This window comes from Cardiocondyla obscurior, linkage group LG21 (genome assembly GCF_019399895.1).
Source record: "Cardiocondyla obscurior isolate alpha-2009 linkage group LG21, Cobs3.1, whole genome shotgun sequence".
NCBI classification, from domain to species: Eukaryota; Metazoa; Arthropoda; class Insecta; order Hymenoptera; family Formicidae; genus Cardiocondyla; species Cardiocondyla obscurior.
In genome coordinates this window covers 573,506-595,579 of record NC_091884.1, presented here as the reverse complement: position 1 = coordinate 595,579, position 22,074 = coordinate 573,506, and the positions used below count along the sequence as shown (strand labels likewise).

General features: G+C 42.8%; 1 protein-coding gene across 1 annotated transcript in view; it reads left to right on the top strand.

Annotated features, from left to right (window-relative positions):
• Positions 1-22,074, top strand: part of Pde9 (phosphodiesterase 9) — a 123,016-nt gene that overhangs the window by 79,567 nt on the left and 21,375 nt on the right. The window contains exons 4-6 of the mRNA XM_070670594.1: positions 9,539-9,663; positions 10,478-10,685; positions 13,052-13,163. Coding sequence (XP_070526695.1) covers positions 9,539-9,663; positions 10,478-10,685; positions 13,052-13,163 — 445 coding nt within the window. The remainder of the gene's footprint in view (positions 1-9,538; positions 9,664-10,477; positions 10,686-13,051; positions 13,164-22,074) is intronic.

Here is a 22,074-nt window from a genome sequence, read left to right as displayed (position 1 = left end):
CACTGTAAACCTACCGGGCCGTTTTGCTACGGCATGAGCAAGCTTTTGTTATCGTGATATCTCATTATCCGAGACGAGAAATTAATATCGGATGCCGTCATTATATTCTCTCGTTACAACGAGATTGTTGCCGCGATGTGAAGTCGACATTCCGGCGCGTCTCTCTGTGACGCGAATAAAACGCAAGCAATCTGGAAATCGCATTGCTACGGCGATAATTCTCTCGTTATCTTTATAGACAATAATTCAATTTACTTTTATTACTTCCTTTTATTTCCCCCCGTGCGCCGCAAACGTAACGCGATTTCGACGAAAATTCCTTTTAATGCGGGAGACTTTAATAATACGACTTTTTCCTCTCTGTATTTGAAAAATATTGCAATTACGCTTTCATTTAGGGTAGGTAGCCGCTGCGAAGCCAATTCCCCTTCAATTTTCGAGTCTCTCCTTGGTATCCCGTAAAGGTTTCCAGCGAAGCTGAACATGTAACGAGGTGCATTTACGCATTTACCTAATGCAATACACGGCCTCTACACATATAGACATAAATATCGATCGGTAGGCTGAGACTCTAACACGCTTGTGACCCACCTGCCATCTAATCAAGCCATGTCTCGAACATCCCTCACATCCTCTATTACCAGCCAACTTGCGCAAAAGGCATCACCGATATCGACAAGTTCTCCCTTATTTTTAAATAATATGCACGCGGTATTAGGTATCGCGATATAACAACGATATATTATGTCACGATGGGTGCGTCGAATAAACGAAGGAAAGAGATTGAAACGCAGGTTGACTAATTCAATAATATATAATTTAAATCGCTTAAGAAACACGGACGTAAAATAATTAACGACGTTCTTTTGTTAAAATAAAACGTACAAGAAAGACATTTTAAGTGACGAATGTATAACGTTTCTTGGATCGTGCATCTTTTACGTTATATTGTTACGAGTAACAATGTCTACCTCGAGGATCGTTCTTTTCCGTTCTTCAAATCCTTGAGTATGAAAATAAGATTTTTATCGAGTGCAGTATGCTACTATTGATTTAACAATCTTGCTTCACGCGGAAAGTTTATAGCAACACTACGTGTAAGTCGGCTGCGTTATACGACACAAATTTATTTTGCCGGGGTCTTAAAAAATCTTGCTCGTGAAAAATTTCTTTCAGCGGCGAGCTTTGCAAGTGGAAAAATAGCCTTTCATTTTGTCGACGTATATTCCGCCTCGGATATGCGGTTTATCGTTGGTTTTTCGCGGCGCATAAATAAAATTATTCAGCTTAATTGCGACGGAAAAGGCGGAATGAAGAATTGTGACCGTTATGAAAAAAAAAAAATCGTCAAGTTTAAGAGAGAAGGATGGTTCATCGGTGGATATCGAAATTGCGGATAAACAATTACGTTTTTTTTTTTTATTTTAACGTGTTGTAGCGGAGCCGCGCGAATTCGCCGGCGAATTTTTCTTTAGTCGCGGATAAAACTCGCCTTTTTTCCCCTCGTTATTCGTAAATACGCCAATTTGCCTTTGAAACGCGCGAGCGCCGCTCCGTCGCGTTTTATTTGCAAGAAATGCCGCGGAGAATTTTCCGCCGTAGCCCGTCGTCGTCGAGAACCCGGTGCCGGAACGAGGTTCCGGACGAAATCCCGGAAATCGAGTGCCGCGGAATTATCGGCGGCGGAACCGCTTCCGGGATTCACTTCCGAAATGCACGAGATGGAACGCGGGGATTCGCCGTACGGCATGACACCCATTTACAGCAGAATCGCCTCCGCAATCAGGCGCGTCGGAAATTCAATTTTTCCCGTGGAAAGTTACATTTATTATGCGGATAAAAGTCGCGCCTCGACGGCTGAAAACAATATTGCGTTACTGCGTCGAAATTCATTCGTTTACCGCTTCATTTACGCGCGACGGCGTTATTAGCAAAAGATTGGGATCGCAGTTTATTCACGCAACGTTTTGAATTACATCAACGGCACAGGAAATGTTCGTACGCTGATAATTACGTTTGTAATCTAAATAATATTTTATAACAAATGTAATAAAATTTATTATAACCGTGTCTCGGGCACGCGATTTAATATCGGGTCGGTTCAACGTTAATTAAAATTCCGAATAACCCTAACGGATTTCCACGGAGGAACGCAGCGTTTTAAAAGAAACCTTTTAGAACGGGCTACCGAGGATCGCTGGTTAGCGGCGTATCTCTCCGTTCTAACGACGCCTTCTCGAACGAACGCCTGATACCGACGGCAATCGCGCGTCCTACACCTCGCCCCAATGATATTGGCCTCAACAAAATAATGAATAAATTGAGCGTGGGTCACAATAAAAATATAATCGTCCGCCGTACGTTCGTGAATCACGATTCATTATCCTATTACTGCCAATGGACGGCGAAGAAGATAGTCTCCCCCACTGATCTCGCCGTCACCCTTCCGTCACGTACCTACGTACGCGCGATCGTATCGCTTCGCTCCACATCGTGCGAATCTGTACGGCATTTCGTTGCGTGTAAACTGACAATAACGGGCTCGGCGACTGGACCATTCCGTGACGAGATCCCGCGCGTCCGTGCCACGCCGCCGGTACGTTTCGTGAATCCGGACGCGCGGCGAGATGATGGAAAAGGATTTTTAATTATCCTCGATAAGGGAGAACTCATTAATTTAACGAAGGTAATTAAAACAACAACAAAGATCTCGTTACGAGATGCGCCTGGTATTCCTGGGAATTCTCATAGCGGGGAGAAATATTCCCGGCGCGCGGTGATGGGAGTTTCACAAAACATCAACAAAAGTTTTTGACGTACGTAAATAAAAGGAATAATTGTGGGAGGCTCCCCCGATTCGAAATTGCTGCTTTATTTCGGCCGTACGGACGGAACTCGATTACATTACAAGCTTTTGACAAACGGATATTTAATTTAGCTGTTAATCAAACCGCGCTGTGCCTGACAGAGGAAACATACGGACGTATTTAAATATGATTTTCCGCGAACAAATTTTCGACAGAATTTTTGCAACACTTCCCATCGTAAATAACGGTAACGCAGCCAAGGTATTTACTTACGCGCTCGACGCACGTGTTTGATAATCACGTTAATTAGGTTAATTGAATTAATTGTGTCAGTGCCGCGGATTCCTTAAGTACTACGAAAAATATTTCGTCGAAATGGATTCCACGTCGAGGAACTAAGCTCGTCTGCTAATTCAGTTAAATCAAGCTTGAAATAAACGCTCGAAAGTTTAATGTAGGTACGCTGTCAAATGAGACATCTCCTCTCGGGGACGTGGAAATTACGCAAATGCGAATTTTATTTCAGCTCGAAGCCAGCATTAATAATAAATTATGGAACTCTCGCGAAAAGTAATTCGCGAGAGGTGCACGTGAATTATTACCCGTATTTTTTTTTACCACGCTGGAATACTCTACACAATGACATTTATCATCGTAACGAATTTCATTTTCGTGCAGAGAACATATCGCGCTTTATTTTATATCGTGTAATTTATGTCTGCTACGCGAACTTTGATATCGGGCTTTTATCACTGCGAACAAGCGGGGGGGCCGGCCCCCCCTTTTGATTCCCTTTTATCTAGAAGCACTCGTCGAATTCGAGGCCTACCGACGCCGCGTACGTACGTGCATCAGATCTAATTGCGGCGTACGTGGTTTGGGGACGGCCAATCGTCGTCGCCCTGAATCGCAGAGGGTGATCGAGAGTACTTTGGCGTCGCTGCTCGCTCCGCGAACTCGAGCGTTCGCCCAGATGAACGTTTACGCGCGGCGCGCACGATGAAAGTTTCTTCGCGAATTCTTACGACCGCGAAGCAACCCCCTGGCGATCTCTCCGGCGACCTTTGCAACAACCGCGCACGGCAGAGTCTAATTTAAGACTCGTCCGTTCAACCTTTCGACTCCCGAGGTGCCTCGCGGTTTGCCAAGTAGCTTGAATTTCTCCAACTCTCTAATGGAGACGAGCGGTACACGCTGCGGAGACCGTTCCAAAAATACCCATTGTCGCCGAGGAAACATCGATACTTGTCGTCTTTATGCGCGAACATACCTGAGGGATTAACCTTTATCGAAGATACGCACACCCGTTGCGCTGTTTAGAAGCCCTAGACAAACATTATCTTTCCAATCTCGGTCCCTAGTCGCCCGATTTCGCACGAGCGTCTCTTCCTAAAAGTTATACGCGACGGATGTATAATATTTTAATATTTCCCTACCGCTGAAAAGTTAACACGGGACGTTTACATTGTTAAAAACAACCCGCCGACGTCTGCGTTTTCGAATGTAAAACTGCTGGAACGATCAGGATCTATGTGATATTTACGAATCTCGGTTTCGAAACCGCCGCGGACTGTCGGAAAAATGCGCGAGAGTTCGGAAATTCAGTTCTCCCCTAGAGTTTTATCACGCTGGTAAAAGCACGTGGACAAGTCCGTGATAAGTTCCTACCACCGGCGAATGCGAAACTTTCTCGTTTTACTTATTCAAGTAATCCAAGCACGTTTACGAATCCTCATCGAGGTGGATATTTCACGGGAATAAGGGACTTATTTGGGATATCTCGGCGCGGCCTTCGGGATAGAGCACTCGGCGAATTTTGGAATCGTGACGAAGGGGTTGTTCTTAAACTTGGTTTCTTGTTTTTTTTTCTTTTTTTTTGCGACTCGTTTCGTTACTTGAAAATTGTCGGGAGGGAAAAAACGACTTTGCTTTTAATTACTTTGCAATATTTCGCAAGAAGCGAACAGTTTTTTTAAGTGCGGAGTAAAGTATAGCGTTAATATTACATATAAAAGTATTTAATTAAATTATTTTAAGTCAAATATACATATACGTTTATATTTTATACATAGATATCTTGTATACGAAATCCTGCACGTAACAGTAAAAGTATTTGCTTTTTTTTTTTTTTATTAAGATATCGTTCACTCGAAGCTTGTACAATCTGGAGTTTAGCATTGGAAATTAAAGGTTTTACCGTATTCGGATTTAGCAAGCTAAAGTCCAAGTAACGAGAGGCTCTGATTTTTGCATATCAAATGGATGTATTTCGATGTCTCTTCAAAGCAAGGATACACTTTTTACTGGTACGAACTGTGTATTGGTTTTCCTCCAATAAAAGAATCGCGGTATTTGCGAGAAAAATATGGTACGGTAACCCGATTAAAGTGGCACCAGTAGTACTGACCAATAAATACTTGTACATGTGGATCGATATTTCGTTTCGCATACCTCCCCCGAAAAAAAAAAGAAAAAAAAAAAAGATAATTTAAATAGAGGTCCGCGTTGAAATATTCGGCTTTGTCGTATCTATACGCCTGATTTTGAACGACCTTTTTTTCTTTTACCGTAAAAGTATATATTCAATCTTATTCTCCTTTCCACCCTCTTCATTTTGTCAAGCAATTATTATCAATAACGAGCTAGAAAAACTAGATATTTAAACGTTTTTCGCCGCGTACTGGCCTACTGATTTACGGTAACGCGCGCTCGACCGTCAAATTCGTCGGACCAAAAAAAAAAAAAAAAAAAACGTCGCAAGGCTTTATAAATCTTTGTACGAAACGCTGCAATTAATCAAAGATTTCAAACATTCCAGTTTGTCGGGGAATCTCGCGTATTCGAGAACTTATTTGACGAGTAATATAAGTATTCAAAGAACGACGGGTCGCCTTGCCACCCTGTTTGCGCGTGGGAGATATTTCAAGCCGCTCCGAATGCGAAGTACATTATCATGTAAATCGTAAGCATGTCGGGAACAAAGTTGGGCGAGAAAGGGGTTGGACTTCAGGCCGGGATGGCGCCGCAGCGCCGACGAAATGCGGACGAAAATTCGACGGTTAGGTCATAAAGGTTTAAGTACCATGGAAAAAAAAAGAAAAAAAAAAGAGAGAAAGAGAGAAAAAGGGGGAACGCGCGTGCACGCGATTGTTGTAATCGTGCTGTACACCGTAGGGTGGTCGAGCGTTTTTACGACGAAACGGATCGCCGAGTAACGCGGGTAATACGGACCCGGAACGTAATTGAGCGGACAACATTAGCGAATCGACTGCAAGCTTAAACAGTTTTTTTTTATTATGCATTTATATATGCGACGTTAAATAAAAAGCTGCGGAAGATAGAAAAAATTATAACTGCTTTTTGCGCGCGATATTATGTGTCACGCCGAAATGGAATCGAGCCAATTTCCTTTCCTCCCTTTTCCCCCCTCTCGCTGTTCTTTTTTTTTTGTTTTTAAATTAAACTGAATGCATTGATACAGAATGTATTTATTTTCCTGTATTGTACCGTGCAGTAGAATTTCCACTGTTCGCAATAACTAAACTCGATAGACACCGAACAAATATTTACTTGAAAATATACGTGTCTCGGTAAATCGTTATATATATTTTATTACGAAACAAATTACGTATTACGAGAAATAAATTATTTATAAAATCTGTATTAACGTTTTATCATGATATTACTCCGTATTCTGATGGCATGGAATGGTTGAAGCGTAGTAGCGATATGTATTCTGCATTTAAAAAATAGTTTTATTTTTGCGCGCAAAAGAAATGTTGCGAAAGTGCTTGGTAATTTTAAAAGAGTTCCGGGAACGGAAAATTATATTCATAAATGTGCAACTTAAGCATTATTTAATCGATTAAAGTTTTGCTTTATTTTATTTTGTTTTATTTATTTATTTATTTATTATTATTATTTTTTTTTATTTTTTTGCAAACACATTACCGCTTTGAAACGCGACGGTTCGCGCGTGCACGAGCTGAAAGTCACGCGTTTGTTCGGGAAATATGATCCAAACTATGCCGACTCGTGTTGGAAAGCGACATGTGTCGATGGGATTTCTTTAATTTATTTTTAAAAATCTTTTTAATTAACGCGCACTCGTGAATTCCATCAGCACGCGCCGCGGCGTTAAAGGGAAGAATTTTCTCGCCGACCGGAGCAAGTGTGGTATTTACGATGGACCTCGTCGCTTCGTGCGCGTTGCATTATAATTGTTGCCCGTTCCTCGCCGTCGCCGCCTCGGCAAACGATTCCGGACTCAATTAATGTCTCGAATTTGCGCGTGGGCCGCAGCGGGCACGCGTCGCATTTACGCTACGCGTTTCTGGCATTCCTCGCGCTGTCGGCCATAATTTCGAACGTAAATCGAACGCGGCTCGGCCGACGTGATTGCGATTATTAGAGTGCCGCGGTATTTTCCGCGTCCGCGAACACCAACGGTCGGAATAAAAATGCTAACGTTATAAAATTTTATTTTGTATTTCCGCGGATAAAAACTACGTTGCGAGTCTAATGAACAATTGCCATTGTTATCTTCGTTCTACTTTCATTAGCGCGATGCGCGGGTAACGAGAATTTTCAACCGCGTACGCGAATACGAATTCTTCAAATTCTGCGCAAATTTATTTCGCTCGCATAAAACGGAATTAATCCATATTTCCCGGCGCTACGCGGCGGGCGACTGCGTCTCTCCTCGCAAGGCGGAACGATGAGTTTGATTACACTTCGCGCCGGTGAAAACCGAACTTTACGACGACGATAGCGTTTGCCTTTCGCCGCGGAACTCCTTCGCCCACTTTGCGGCGATAAAATTCTGGTGAAAATGGGCTCCCTCGGAAAGGTCGTCCCGCATAAAGCGAAACGAATGCGTGACAACGTTCCACTAGGTGTTCCATTTCAACCTCGGCCCAGATAAATCGTGAAATGACTATGATATCTCGTGTTTCGTTACACGAGTCCCGCGCTCTTTTCCGTTTCCTTGCCCAAGAGAGAACGAGCGCGCCCGCGCGCTCAGAATATTTTTATTTTATCCCGAGGCGTGCACGTCAGTCATGAGGGGCGAGCTGAAAAGGGCGACCTGGACTCTTTATAAATGATCGCGCCAGGTTTCCCTGCGCTTCCATTTTTCACGCGAGAACGGGACGAGACGTGTATTTTACATGGAGAAAATCGTTCCTCCTCTTGCTCTTTTTTTTTTTTTTTCTCTATTTAATGCATTAAGACGCGTCATTGTGAATCGATCGTCGATCTGCGTCGCTTGCGATGGACAGATATCCCTGACAGATTATCCGTTTTTTATTAAAAAAAAAAGAAAGAATACGACGCGATTCATTTCGATATCTCGCCCGGATGTGATATAATATCGACATATAACATCACGCCATTTTACGGAATAATTAGACCACGTAGTTATCGCTATTCATCTACTCTATCGCGGGGTAAAATAAATACGTTCATTAGCTATTACGGAAGCTGCTTGTCGAGTATTGCCGTTGAATTTAAAGCCGAATACGCTTGTATGTGTGCTTCAGAGCTTTTCAATATTTCAACCTACCGCACGTACCGCGTACTAAAAATAAGACAGCCGAAAGCACGAATTGTATTATTTATTCAGGGAATTTTTTTCATAGTTTTCGGTATTATTTTTTCGCAGAGTGATGCACACTCGTGCTCGCAGATGTGCAGAGAATATCCTGGGATGTTACGCGGTATTCCTGCGGGATCGATGCTACATCTCTTGATAAGATTCACGTACTCTCATTGTTTTACCTCCCGATAGAACATTTTCACGAGAGCTTGGATATAATTAAATATTAAATTAAATGTTCGCCGGAGTGCATCGCACTCCGGGAATTAATTAACAGTTACATTCAAAATTTTTATATCGTCCCGTGTAATTTTTCTTTTTTTTTTTTTCTATTTTCTTTTTTTTTCTCTACGTTCGTGAATTTCGCTTCAATTTAGGAGTAAAGTAAACCGTGATTGCGCGGAGGTGGCGGCGGCCGACCGTCCAGAATCCACTTCTATTTCAGTCGTTTATTTCGCTTCAGCCGAAAATTTTCCACGGTGTGCACATGGAGAGATAGACGGCCGAGGGAGAGAGCGGGGAGGAAGACACATTTATAGCCGTCATTCCGGCGCTCGTATCGCCGATCGTAATTACCGGGGCACAATACACGGCCGTTACACCCCGCGGACAGCGTGGCATTTCGATTATGAATAAAACATGCACTTACTAAACGTCGCCGTCTTTCGCTTCGCCGTCGTTGCGCGCCCGCGATGTACGCCGGAAAGAGCGCCGCGTCGTCGCTTACGACCGGATTCCGTGCGCGCATCGCGCAAACCCGAGAGCCATTTATACGCGTCGTCGTTTTTCGCGTTTGCCGGGAGGTCGGGGATAATTGGGAAATGGCCGTCGATCTCCCATGCGCCAGCGGGGCGCGTTTAATAAAGTTAATATCACCACCGGTAATATAGTAAACGGCGGACAGTTAATAGCCGGGATCGAAACCGTATACCGTAAATGTCGTTTGTACGTCGTTTGCTCCCGCGTTGATATTCCGGGATGACAATTCGAGAGGAATTGGAACCGACGCGCTGCATCGCGCGCGAAATAGAATGCGGCGAGTTCACGCGGTAACGAACTACACTCGGAGGGAAGGAACGAACGCGGCGGGGAAGTTTCAGCTAAATAAGAAAAGAATCTACGTTTTGTTTTGCAGAACTCTTTAGAAGCGCGGCAGAGGCTGGTCCTCTGGACATCGTAAAGCTTCGCAAGGGGGACAAGCTCCTCAACATTTCGACTCACCTGCCCGCAAACACGCCCGAAACGCCTTATGTTCTTCAGGTATTTGTCTTAAGTCTTCTCTACTGGCCTATACGTAATTGGTTGCACATTAAATTGCATGCCTGTATATTTTAAGTGACTTCGCCGGAATGTTTTTTTTCTCCGTGAAAATAATTTTTGGGAAAAAAAGTTTTAAATTTTCCCGTCGCTACGATGGGAATCCTACGTTTCGAGAGAATAGTCTTATTCGAGGTAACGAGCGTTCATCCGCGCGTTGAACAAATGCTGTGATATTATCATAATTAGCCTCATCACTCGTGACGTGAATCAACGTCAATGGTAAAACTCATTATGAATTTATTTCGCGAGTTTGGCGAGAGAGTTTAAAAGCTTTGATTACATTTCATAAGTATCCTCTTCATTTGTATACTTTTACATATTTATGAGCGTATCGATCTATGCTCGTTAGGCATGTAAATTTTTGTTAAACAACGAGGCGCGTAAGGAAATTTTTTTTATCACACGTAGACGCGAATAGATTTGTGTCTTCTCATATTTATTGATTTATGCCTCTGTCGTGTTAAAGAAAAATTTAAATTCTATTGATTCAAGTATGAAAATAAATAAAATAAATGTTAATTAATTAAAAATATCTTTCAGCGTTATCGTATCTTCTGGTCTCTAAAAAAAAGCACGGAGCCACAAATTATCTGATTACATCGTTAAATTATTAACGAAGAAAATGTCCGGTAATGAGTAAATAGACAAAAGCGAGACTTCAGCCGACGCGACAGTTTTCTTTTACCCAAAGTATATATTCTCCGCGAACACGCGTACCGCACTTTACGTACTTAGCTGCTTGTGCTTTTTTAAGATCGTTGGCGCTCACCCCGCTTCTTCGGGGGTGATTGAGGCGGAGGTACTTTGGGCTTTGGAGAGGCGCGTGGCGGCTTTAGAGCGGCAGCTGCGAGAGCATCAGGAAGCTCTATGCGCCGCGCCTTCCCTCGCTCTACGAGAACTCAAACGCCAAGTGGACAGTTTCAAGAATAAATTGGAGAACAACGATCAGCTGAGCTGGCTTAGTAAGTAACCACGTACGTCGTTACCGCATCTAGAGTTGTCCCTGTTCCTAGCTTAATCTCCTCCGATCTATCTCCGAGATACGCTCGAAGAAGTATATCGCGCGCGGAAATCAGCAAAAGCCGAGACACCCGACGACTCTGTCGCTGCGCGGCCATATCGTTCGATCAATAATACCGATCCTGATTTCGACGGTGGTGAATCCGGTCTTAAATCGCGAAAATATAAGTAACGTGTACGAAACTTCTTCGAATAGGCTTCGTAATTGAACTTCGTAATCGGATTTTCGCGGCGGCGACCGTGAGCGGTAAAAGTGAGTGGGTTAATCCTGCGGAGCGGAGAGAAATTCGAGATAATATCTTACTTTTGACATTAACTAGGGAACATTAGCGAAATGAAGTGCTCTAGCCGTGCGAGTGGCCGTCATTATTCGCGGAAATGATCGCGTATGTTAATGGATCTGTGGTCTCATTATCGTAATGCGCCGAAGTGCACGCGAATGTTGAAATTAATTTATTGTTGTGTCGTTTTCTTTTTTTTTTTTTTTTTTTCCTCGCGGTAAATTCGAGGGTGGATATCGATACGCTCGTGTATCTAAACAGGAAATGCAATTGTTTTTACCTCGTATAGACATTTATAAAGGAATTTTTATGCTGCTTGTCTCGTGCAGCGAAAAGAAAATGAAATTGAAGATAAATATGGACATTGGCGGTACAAAGCGCCACGGGCGCTTCTCCTTCTTTTCAGTTGGCCTGTTCCTCGCTAGTTCTCTCGAATTTCCCTCATTGGGTACACATTTAACTTAGTATTCTCTTGTTTAGCAAAATATTTGTTTAAAAGTAACGATAATAGAATTTTTTCCTCCACGCAGATGTTTAGAGAGGTACGATTGAATAATGCATAAGAATGCATATCACATTCATTAATTTTAAATCGTTTTTCTATCGCGCGTTCCCTGCAAAGGCAGATTATATATATTGTGTAACATTTGAAGGGAAATTCTCACAATCGGTAATACTTTTATCAAGAGCGCAAAAGCCGGGGCGGAAAATGTACTAGTATTTTTGTTTAATGCAAACGCGCGGAGTCTAAATTGCTCGCAAATCCTTTGCCCTCGACAGTCCTCGACAGCGTGCGAAAGCGTTTGGAAATTGGATTGTCACGCGGCGCGGCAATCCTCTCAGCGGATTGAAAAAGTTATCGCTATTTAGATATACAAACAGCTGCCGACTAATCCGCACATTCCGTAAATACGGTCAGAATTAAATGATAGCTTTAATAATTATAGCCGTTAAAATAATCGCCTTCGGTAATTTTCCCGCGCTAGGAAAGTCAGAAAGTATGAAATTGTCGTGACGCGCGTAAACGATTTCAAGATGTACAAAAATCAGTAGAAAAATAATTCCGAGAAAGCGAGAGACGACGGAATAATGATCTAAAATGCGTCACGTTTTTCCCACGACATTTTCGCAAAGTGTCTCTTTTATCGCAGGGGCTGAACGTGCGCGCGCGTGTGCGAGGGATTTAATCTTGAATCGCGTACGTGTGCACCGCGGCTCAATCCCGTTCGACGCAATTGTCACGATGACGATTTTTCTTCTCGCGATTTTATTTTCAATGCTGATATTGGACGCGCGGCGAACCACGCGCTGAGACGAGTCGGTCATCTCGGGGCCAGATATATAAAAGTTTCGCGAGAAGATTTTACGATGCCGCCCGGTCTGAAGCTAACGACGGATATACGAGCGGATAAATAGCGGGCATGCTCGAATCGCGGCCGCTGAATAAATATTTGCGGGGACAGCCGGCGAGGAGAGCCGTTCCTCAGCTATTCCTATCTCCGATTCCTAGTCGAGCTTCATATAGAGGGTGGGTTTTGCGGGCGGGCGAGAAAAAGTTTCCAAGACAGTTCTCGCGGCCGTAACATTAATTACTCAAAGTCCTTCCTCCTTTCTTAATTGGAGGCGAGCCGCGCTTGTTTGCATATCGAAACTTGACTCGGAAAAAAAAAAAAAACTTCGCGGTTCCCTCACTTATACGTTTCCGTAGTTTGATCCTCTGAAAAATTTCTATGTGCGCGCGCTAGAAGAAGAATAGAAAATTTCTAAGAATCTGCCGATAAAAGGGAAGCCGGTAAAAACTGGGACGGCACGTATAGGCAACTCTCACGGCGTATGAAACTCTCCTTATAAAATCTCGTTACGATGTGAAATGACGCGGAGTTTGCGAAAAATTGCGCCGGCATCCCGGGCTCACCATCTTCGACGGTTCCTTCGGAGCTCTTTGTTGCATCGCGCACCGTCTGCCACAAAAACCCTCGAAAGTTTCCCAGAAGCTTAATCTAGATGTTTTCTATTATCTTTCGTAGGTTTCTACAAGCTTCCGGAGTCTATCTATATGGATTCCTGTCGCAGGTTGCAGTACCGCCGAAAGAGCGACAGCATGAAGCGGAAAGTTCGGGAGAAGTTCCTCAATATCTGGTAAGCTAATTCTCTAATTGTATCAACCGAACGCGTGACACACTTATCGTCTTACACACGACACACACGTCTGCGTCGCTACGTCATATTCAATAAATTTTAATCTCCAAACTAATAACGAGTATTGAATTAATACAATTAATTATATTCTTCGCGAAACAACGTTTACCCCAAATGCAGCGCGTTCAAAGAAAGCCTTGTCGAGTGAAAATTCCAGATCCGCGCGCGGAGATAAAATGCACGAGATGGTCGGGCCATCGAGGACACCGTTGCCCCCGATGGCAATAACATTTTCTTATACTTTTATCCGCTCTAGACTACATTCTCCGTGCCTTAATGCTGATATAACGTGGGCAGGATCGCCAATGAGGTGCTTCCGCGGTATGTTCGATCGAAATGCCAACAGGCCGTTGCGTCGGACAGGCCATCAGCAACTGTAGTGCCGCGGCCGATGATTAAGCGGCTGCGATAATCCTATCTATTAAGCAGCAATATGCCGCTGTTTCCAGTTACATTGTCGTACAATAGCGGCCCGATCGACCCGCCGTTCGCTACTACGGGAGTAATGCGAGAGCCCCCGCGTTCCCCATGTCATTGTGATTAAGCGCCGATGCACGGCGCGTGCATCGATCGTCGCATGCAGATAACAAAAACGCGATCCGACCTCGAAGATTGATTAGCCCGGGAGGAAAAGTTACTCAACGGGTTACGCGACGCCGGAGATTTCGCCGTTGCATACACGCAGTGTCCCTTAGCCACCCACGGCTTATCTGTATGTTTTACTTTACGAGCGCCTTCACCCGATTTTGTAATGGATCTTTTTCTCGATGTCGAGCAACCGGGACGCGGAACAACTTCTGCGCGACGTCGCGGCGAAGACAAATAAATTTTAACGCCTATAACGCGCGAGCACGAGCCGACGTAACGTCGATGGTTATTTAATTTTTTTTTTTTTAATAGCCGACGAATTTCAAATGAGAACACGGGGTAATTAAATTAATAATCGATCGCGAATTATTAATATATCAGTTAATAGAACGTACCTAGGTAACGCGCAATGCGTTAACATTTATTTACATTTGTATGGCGCAATCGTTGCGATTCATTTATTATAAAGCGAATGAGAGATAGGGGATAAACAAGCCATAATAATGATAAAGCCATATTGCAATTCCTATTGAAATATCCGCCATTGAAGTTCCTAGTCAATAAAGCGAACATTGATGGCTTAATTTGCCACGTTGAACGTCGGAGATCAAAGGATGCGGCGTGAAAATTAATTATGAAGCGATGTAGAAAGTATGGAAAATTTACAAGAGACAATTATCGGAAAATTAGGAATAAACAGTATGCCGGGAGTAAAATATCGATTAAACGTGCACCGAAATATCAGGGGAAAATCGCAGAATAACGTATCGATCGGCGGCTCCCTTTTGAAGCGACGGCTAAGATAAACAATCAATCTCACGGCGTGATATGTGAAGTCTCGCCGAGCAAAACAGTCGCGCGGGCGCGTCCTTGAATTCCCCATTCCTTCCATCACGCAGATATTTCCTTTATTCAATATTATATTACAATTTTTTTCTTTTTTTTTTTTTTTAATTAAAAATTTTTTTAATTAAAAAACGGATTTAGACTTACGCGCCGTAATATCTTAAATAGAGGCTGCATACAATGCGAAATACGTTTAATAAAATATAGATCGCGGTATTAATCACGGCGGCGCGCAGAGATATTTTAGCGCGTTGAATTTTATATTGCGACAGATACGCGAAAGGCTTTTTTTCATTTCGCCCGTTTAAATGAAAATGGCACGATTTGGATTAATGATTAAAATTTCCGTATTCCGAGGCTCTCTCTCTCTCTCTCTCCCTCCCTCATATTCGCCGATATTTCCTTGCTCGCCGAGTATATTACGCCCGATATTGCGAGATCGGCATGATCGAGAGCCCGCGCGCACATCGCAAATAAGAGGCCGAAAGACGGATGGATCGTAAAAGTTGATTGATCTACGGTGATACGAGCGCGGACTGATGAATCTTCGGAGGGCGAAGTCTCTGCTTTTGCGAGAGCACTACTACTGACAGTACCGCGACTAATAAATTCTAGATAAGGCTGACGTATCGAGCTTACGCCGTCTAAAACAGACGGTCCATTAAGTTGCATCTATAATGAGAATGACATCGGCAGATATTCGCGATTAATACATCGCGTAATTGCTAAAAATTAATTCTTTTCGAAAGAAGCGAACGTAAGCCGAAAAAAAAAACTGAAAAATGATAACAAAGCATTAAATATCTACAAAGCGCTTTTGTAACAAATGTATTTAAAAAATATACGTAAATTTATTAACGTTTCAGCGACGAAAGAATTTTGTTAATTATTAGGCGAAAACGCAGAGTATTGTAATGTTTTTTTTTTCTATTCGTATCGTGCTTTTTGTAAAAAGATATCGTTAGAATAATTCTTTGGGCGAGTCGTCATCCGATCGAGACGCTTGCGAACGTTGCCACAAAGATTATATATTTTTTTTTAAATCGTACAACGCGTACCGTTAATTGCCGTGCTGACACAATTTAGTTGCGCAAACTCGCGACGATGGATTCCGAACGTAACGTAGTTATTACGCGACGACAAACACCGGCTTAGGTATACCTATAAAAGAATTTCGGTTCTGGACAGTAGTAAAGTCCGTCGCGGACCAGACGCCGACGTCAATTCACGATTCTATTATTGAAGACGTTTTATTGATTATCGAAACGCTTCGACTTCGATCTAGCGCGAGTTTACGTGCTGACATTGGCAAGGATATTAACATTACGTGCATTACGGCCGTCTGGTTTTCCAAGTTTTATTTAACGAGCGGGAAGAGGCACGCTTCGTGTAAACGTAAGATCGGGATAAAATATGCGCGCGGGTTACGACGCGCGGTACGAGCCATTTTATCGCATTTCCTCGTGCTGGGATAACCATAAAGCGAAATAACGTATTACGTTAAAACCGTACCGTACAACGTTGCACGCGACTTTTCGATATTGAACGCGGATTTGGCGAAGGGAGAGAGAGCCACGGATGCGTGAACGTGCATTCGGATCGCTATTTAACAAGCGTAGGAACAAAACGTAACTTATAAAGCGCGTTAATGAATCTCACGGGGAGTTTCCAATATTTCGTTTCCCGAGAATCGCGGTAGAAACAATTAAATCGTTTACGGCTTATAGACTCGCAAATAATCGACGAGCGCGGGCTTTACATGTCCAATTACGAGTGCTCGTGTGTATGAATGTGTTTCTCGAGAAACGCATGCTTTCTCTCAACTGTTATTAATTTAATTATTATTGACTTCGCTCTGCATCTTTTCCTCCGAACTTTTTTTTTTTTTTTTATGGATTTACTCGATAACGGTACTTATCATTAGTCACATTCGACAAACTAACGTTTGATTACGAATTAAATGTAAATGGATTTCTCCTGAATTTTTAGATTATTTGATTTTAATTCTAGAAGAAATTGCTTTTTAAATATTTAGATATTTTATTTCAAGATTTCTTCTTGAATTTCAGAATTATATTAAAAGTGACATATCCGTCTAACGTCATGTGCGATAGAATATTTTGAAAGTAGCCATGTGCGAAACCTGCGCTGGGTGTTTCATTTAGGAAATATTAAATTTTACGCGCCCAGTTATAAATGGGATATTTTCTATTATTAAATCTTCCGTACGTGGATTAAACGGAACTAATAACAGCATTGTCGTATATGCTACGTTTATGAAGGAGATAAGACGCGGATTACGATAATGGCATAATTCATTTCACGTCGAGGCGAAAATCTGATTAGATCGACGCATTATCTCATATGAATTCTTTAGTACGTCCTTATCGACGTATTTTCGCGTGATTCTTAGCGAAACGAGCTTTTTCCCCTCGCTTATACGTATAAAAGACCTCGGCCCGGCCAAGTACGTACCGCAGATTTTTTTTCCTTTCGGATAAAATTTTCTATCATATTTTGAATTCGGAATTAAAATATCGCAGTTTATCGAGTCGTTCCGTCATAAAGTTAGAGAGCCGAACGCGGCGAGAGAGGAGCGTGCCGTTCTTCTTCCGTCCGATTTTCCGTAAACAAGAGCAAAGAAAACGGAAGGCGGCGCGCGGCGTTGGGCTCGTTACGCAAGCAGAGGAAGTTTCCCAGGCGTAATTTCCGCGAATCTCTGGCGGGGATGCGGTCGCGGCAAAGTGACGAGGTACAGGGCACAAGCCTTGGGCTTGAGTCTTAAAATAGGGAACGGTACCCGCGACGGCCGTGTCGGAATATGCCACGGAATGCGGCTTTCCTACGTTACCTATAGTGCATCGCCTTTGCATACGCCTCTCGACGTCCTCGGCGAACGTTCGAGCTCTCGAGCGATCGGAATTTTTATTTAATTAATTCGCCTCTATACGTTCGGTTGCAATTTTTTTCGGCACACTCGAAGGCCTCGTTGTCGCGCAACACAAATAACGCGTCGCGTTCGAAATCGACGAGGACCCGGGTCGAGATATTCGAGTTTTATCCGACGACTGCCAGTCGAATAATTTTTATCTGCTTATTCGCATATCTGTTGTTAGTTCAAACACGATTTCCCTCGCAGCGCGCAATTTTTTTACGCGTTTACCTTCAAATTTTAATACGATATTCGTCATTTATCGCGATTTGCAGTCAAATATTTGCCGAGAACCGGAATGCGCGTTTATCGCGCGACGCAGTCGACGAGATTATTGATTCCGATCCCCCTGTCGTCCCCTTGGATAATTTCGGAATCGTGAAACACGGCGTACGTACGATTGCGGTATTTCGCAAAGGCGCCTTCGCGTCTCGGCTGCGGCGATGCAGAAATTAGCACTCCATCGAGCCGGCCTCTTCGCGTCGCCGAGGCTTTGAATGCCTACCTGCAGGCGAAGACAATCCGCGGCGTTTAATTAAACGAACGTCAATCCGCCGGACGGAGCCTAAGCCTACCAACGTATAGACAATTAATTACCGATTTCATTTGATTGCGACACGATCGTGTGCACACCAGCCTTGAATATAATATGGAATACGTCGTTTCTAAATTGTTTATTCCATGCATTGTAGAAGAGAGGAATCGGTTTGCTGCGGAGCCGTATATTATTAGAAAATCACCGGCCGTACGTTTCGCGCATTCGCTCTCAACTTTTTAATTGAATTCGAAAGCGTCCTTGCAAGCTTGTAATTAATTTCGGTCCATATTATTACAATAGAAATTTAATATAAAGTTTAATTGCTTAATTGCCCAATTGTTTCACGTTAAATATCTTGAAATTTGCTCTCCAAATAAAGCTCATTACCGCAAAACATTGAATGGTAAATATTCTGTTACCAAAGCAATCGCGCTATTGTGTTGCACTCCGTGATATTATAACAACAGTTGTTACCCTAATGTTCCTGGAAAATTACTCCGCGCGGTCTGTTAATGGATCGTATTAGCGAAACCCGCTGATTAACGTTACGCCGCGAGTGAATTTACGCCAGATGCGAATATTCGGTCATTTTTAGCGCTGCTCGTATTTTCGGTAAACGCGCGAGTTTCCGAGACGTCGTCGCTGCTTCCGCGGCGAGAATTTCGTCTTCGAATCCCGTCAAGAAACGGAGAGGAGAGAAAATAGGCCCCGCCAGCAAAGCGAAAGATCAAAGATGGCACTTCGACCTTTACCGCCGTGACGTCAAGGTTTCTTTCTTGCACATGCAAGGTGGAAGCAACGTTCGTACACATGCGAGAACTGTCCTTTACGTCGCTCGTCCGTCCATCAAAATGTCTCGCCGGGCTGACTCGCCCGAGGGTGCGTTTGCAAACGCAATTAAACGCGAACGTGCTCGCGTGGCGAATAACTATCGTCTACTCGCGTACAGGCTCAACTTTCTATACCGTGATCGTGCCAGATCGCGAATCGATATAACGATATCGCCTCGAAACGAAAAGCGTCGTTCCGCAAACTTGGGGCCGACGTCGCAAGGTACTGCGACGGTAATTGTGGTTCACTAAAATGTTGACTTTGCCAACGAGTTATTTTTAACGAAACGTAGCATATAAAGAAGTAAGGTTTCTCACGTTTCTCGGGGGAGAGAAAAAAAAAAGTTCCACGTTAGATAATTAACTTCGGCGCAAAAAGAGGGAAAGGTGACAAAAGAGACGAAGCTTGTGTAAATAAAATAAAAGCCGAGCGATATATCTTAAATATACCGTCCGTGCCTTGTCGCTCGAAAGTTAAAGTAAACTTCGAAAATATCGGTTTCTAAGTTTTCCTTTTTTTTTTTCACATATGCGTACGAATAATTTATTCCTCTGAAAGAACCAGCGTGTTATCTTTTGGGAAAAGTATTCCCCAGGAAGGCGGCCGAGCTATTTCATTGAAATTATTTATTTAGCCGCGTAAAATCCGAATCCTTTATTTAGCACCCGTTGTTCGCACGTAACGCAGCCAATAAGACTGCGTGCATTTTTAAAGCGCCTTAACACGCGCGTGTGACTCCACGTAACATTAATGCTAGCCGGGCTGTAAAGAGAAAGATAGAAAAGACCCTGAAGAACTTTAACCTTCCACCCTCGAAGGCTCTACGTTGAAGCACTTTATGGAACACGCCGCACGTTTAGACGCATATCACACGGCTCGGCCGAGAAAATCACCTTTGTGATACTTTCAGCGCAGCTCTGCGCGGTTTTCTTCCGCAAAGAGCACAAGGATATGATATTTAAAAAATTCAACGCGTGCGGAGATCGATGCTGCGCGATAAACTTTGCCGTAAAGTCTCTATCTGCCACCGTTCTTCGTCTTATCGCTCTTATCCCCGAAAGTCGATCGTCTCGCGGCTAATTCCCGCCCGCTTCTTCCGCGAGAGTCGACACGGCGCGGAATCGTGAGATCATAATTTTTTTCATTCACGCCTCGCTGCCAGTCGCGGAGTTTAGTTTTATGTTTTCTGGTTCTATAAAATCGGGCAATTTCTGAGCTCGTTCTAGTAGCGCGCGAACTAATAAATCAACGCGGCTGAATGCGCGCGCGTTATCGATTTAATATGCAAGACGTAGGGTTAAAAAATAAAAAATAAAAAATAAAAAAAATCTTCAGCGAAACAATTACGCGACGGAGTATCTTCTGCATATGCATCACGTACATATGCCTTTTGTCGTGTTTGCAACGTAATTTTCTCCTTTATATTCATAGGGCGTAGCGTGACGCAAGTGAAGCGATAAACTTGCGGTTCATTTGGCTCGGGGGGGCTTTAAAACATCGGGCGCCCGAAGAGCTGTTACACGATTGCGAGATTCATTTACATACGCGGCGTGTAATCTGATTATCGGTTGACTGGGACGTCCGACGGAATCAATATCAAAATGGACGTAATAACGGCGACGAGCGCGCGGAGGATCGCGCGTAGCGCGATAAATGCAACGAGCCCTTAAACGCTATTACGGATTTCGCGTGCCCCACAAATGGCGCCGGGGCGCGTTGTAAATTTTCATCCCTCGGCGGAACTTCCGGGAGATACTTTACGTTCCCGCGAACGTAACAACATGATTACGGATGACGCGAGCGCGTTAAACTTTGCCACCAATTAAACTTTCCGTAATTTATCATCGCGCCCGCTGGAGAAAGTTCGCGGAGAAAAATCAACAAATGAATCGAGGGGGAACGGAGAGACCGTAGACATCCGGAGGATTTCCAAAGTCTTTTCGGAGGCTCTCGCTCGCGCGGTGAAGTTATTTCGGTGGCTTAAGAGGCTCAATCCTATTTCGCCTCGAAGTACTCGCATTCTTATGCAGATGCATTCGAGGGAAGGCCGTGCTAATTCCTTTGAGTATTTCGAGTGGCGCGTTATATTCTTATTAATATTGTTTCCTCACACCGACAGCAGTTCTTTTCACAACTTTAGGAACTAACATCGCGAAATTCATAAATTATTAATAACCCTGCATTTATTCCGTATAGTTTCGTTTCTTTTTATTTTTTTTTTTTTATCATAACAGCGAAATTGTATAAATCCGTATCATTTTTAGCTTTGCGGGTTGCAGCTGAATTCAATCACGTTTCATATATATTAATTAATTATTAAATCGTATTAATAAGAATTTAAATTATCATTTTATTACGATTTCAATTTGTTGAAAAAAGTACGCTTGAGCATTTAAAATTATTTTCTCATTCGACATGATTAATAATTTTATTCAAGTTTATTAATTTCTAAATTCTACGACAAAATTGATTAAAATTTTATATTTCCGCGAGTCTCCTGGTATTCTAAAAAAATCTTAGAAGTTCCTGTAGTCGTAGAATACGCAATTTTCTAGGTAGCTATAATCCCGTGACAATACCAAGTCAAAAGATGTCACCGACTAAATGGAAATACAACACACAACATACATATAGGCCAAGTAATCTCTCTACGTGACATAAAAATATAGAGCCACTTACACGTTGGCAAACACAGGACAACTTTTTTCCGCGTAAAATACCTAACTTCCGGGAATATCATAAAGATAGCTAAATAATTTTGTTGGGGAGGAAAGAAACGTAGAAAAGCAAAATTAAAAACGCGCATATACGTTGAAAAATGCATTTTTCGAGTCGACAATAGAGACAAGCTTTATTGGGAAAACGTATTTTTTTTTTTCCTTCTTTCTATTCACAAAAGAGAGAATATTGCATTGGATTAACTCTACCATGTGCAATTTAATTCAGCTATCGATAAAATATATTTTAAAATACATGAAATAATTGCAGCCCTTGTATTTGCAATAAACGTTAATGATACACGTTCGTAATATTCGTAAAATTGAATTTATTTTATTATTTATCTCGAAACAAGAACTGGAAAAAAAAAAAGTTGATAAACAAAAGTTGTGTCTTTC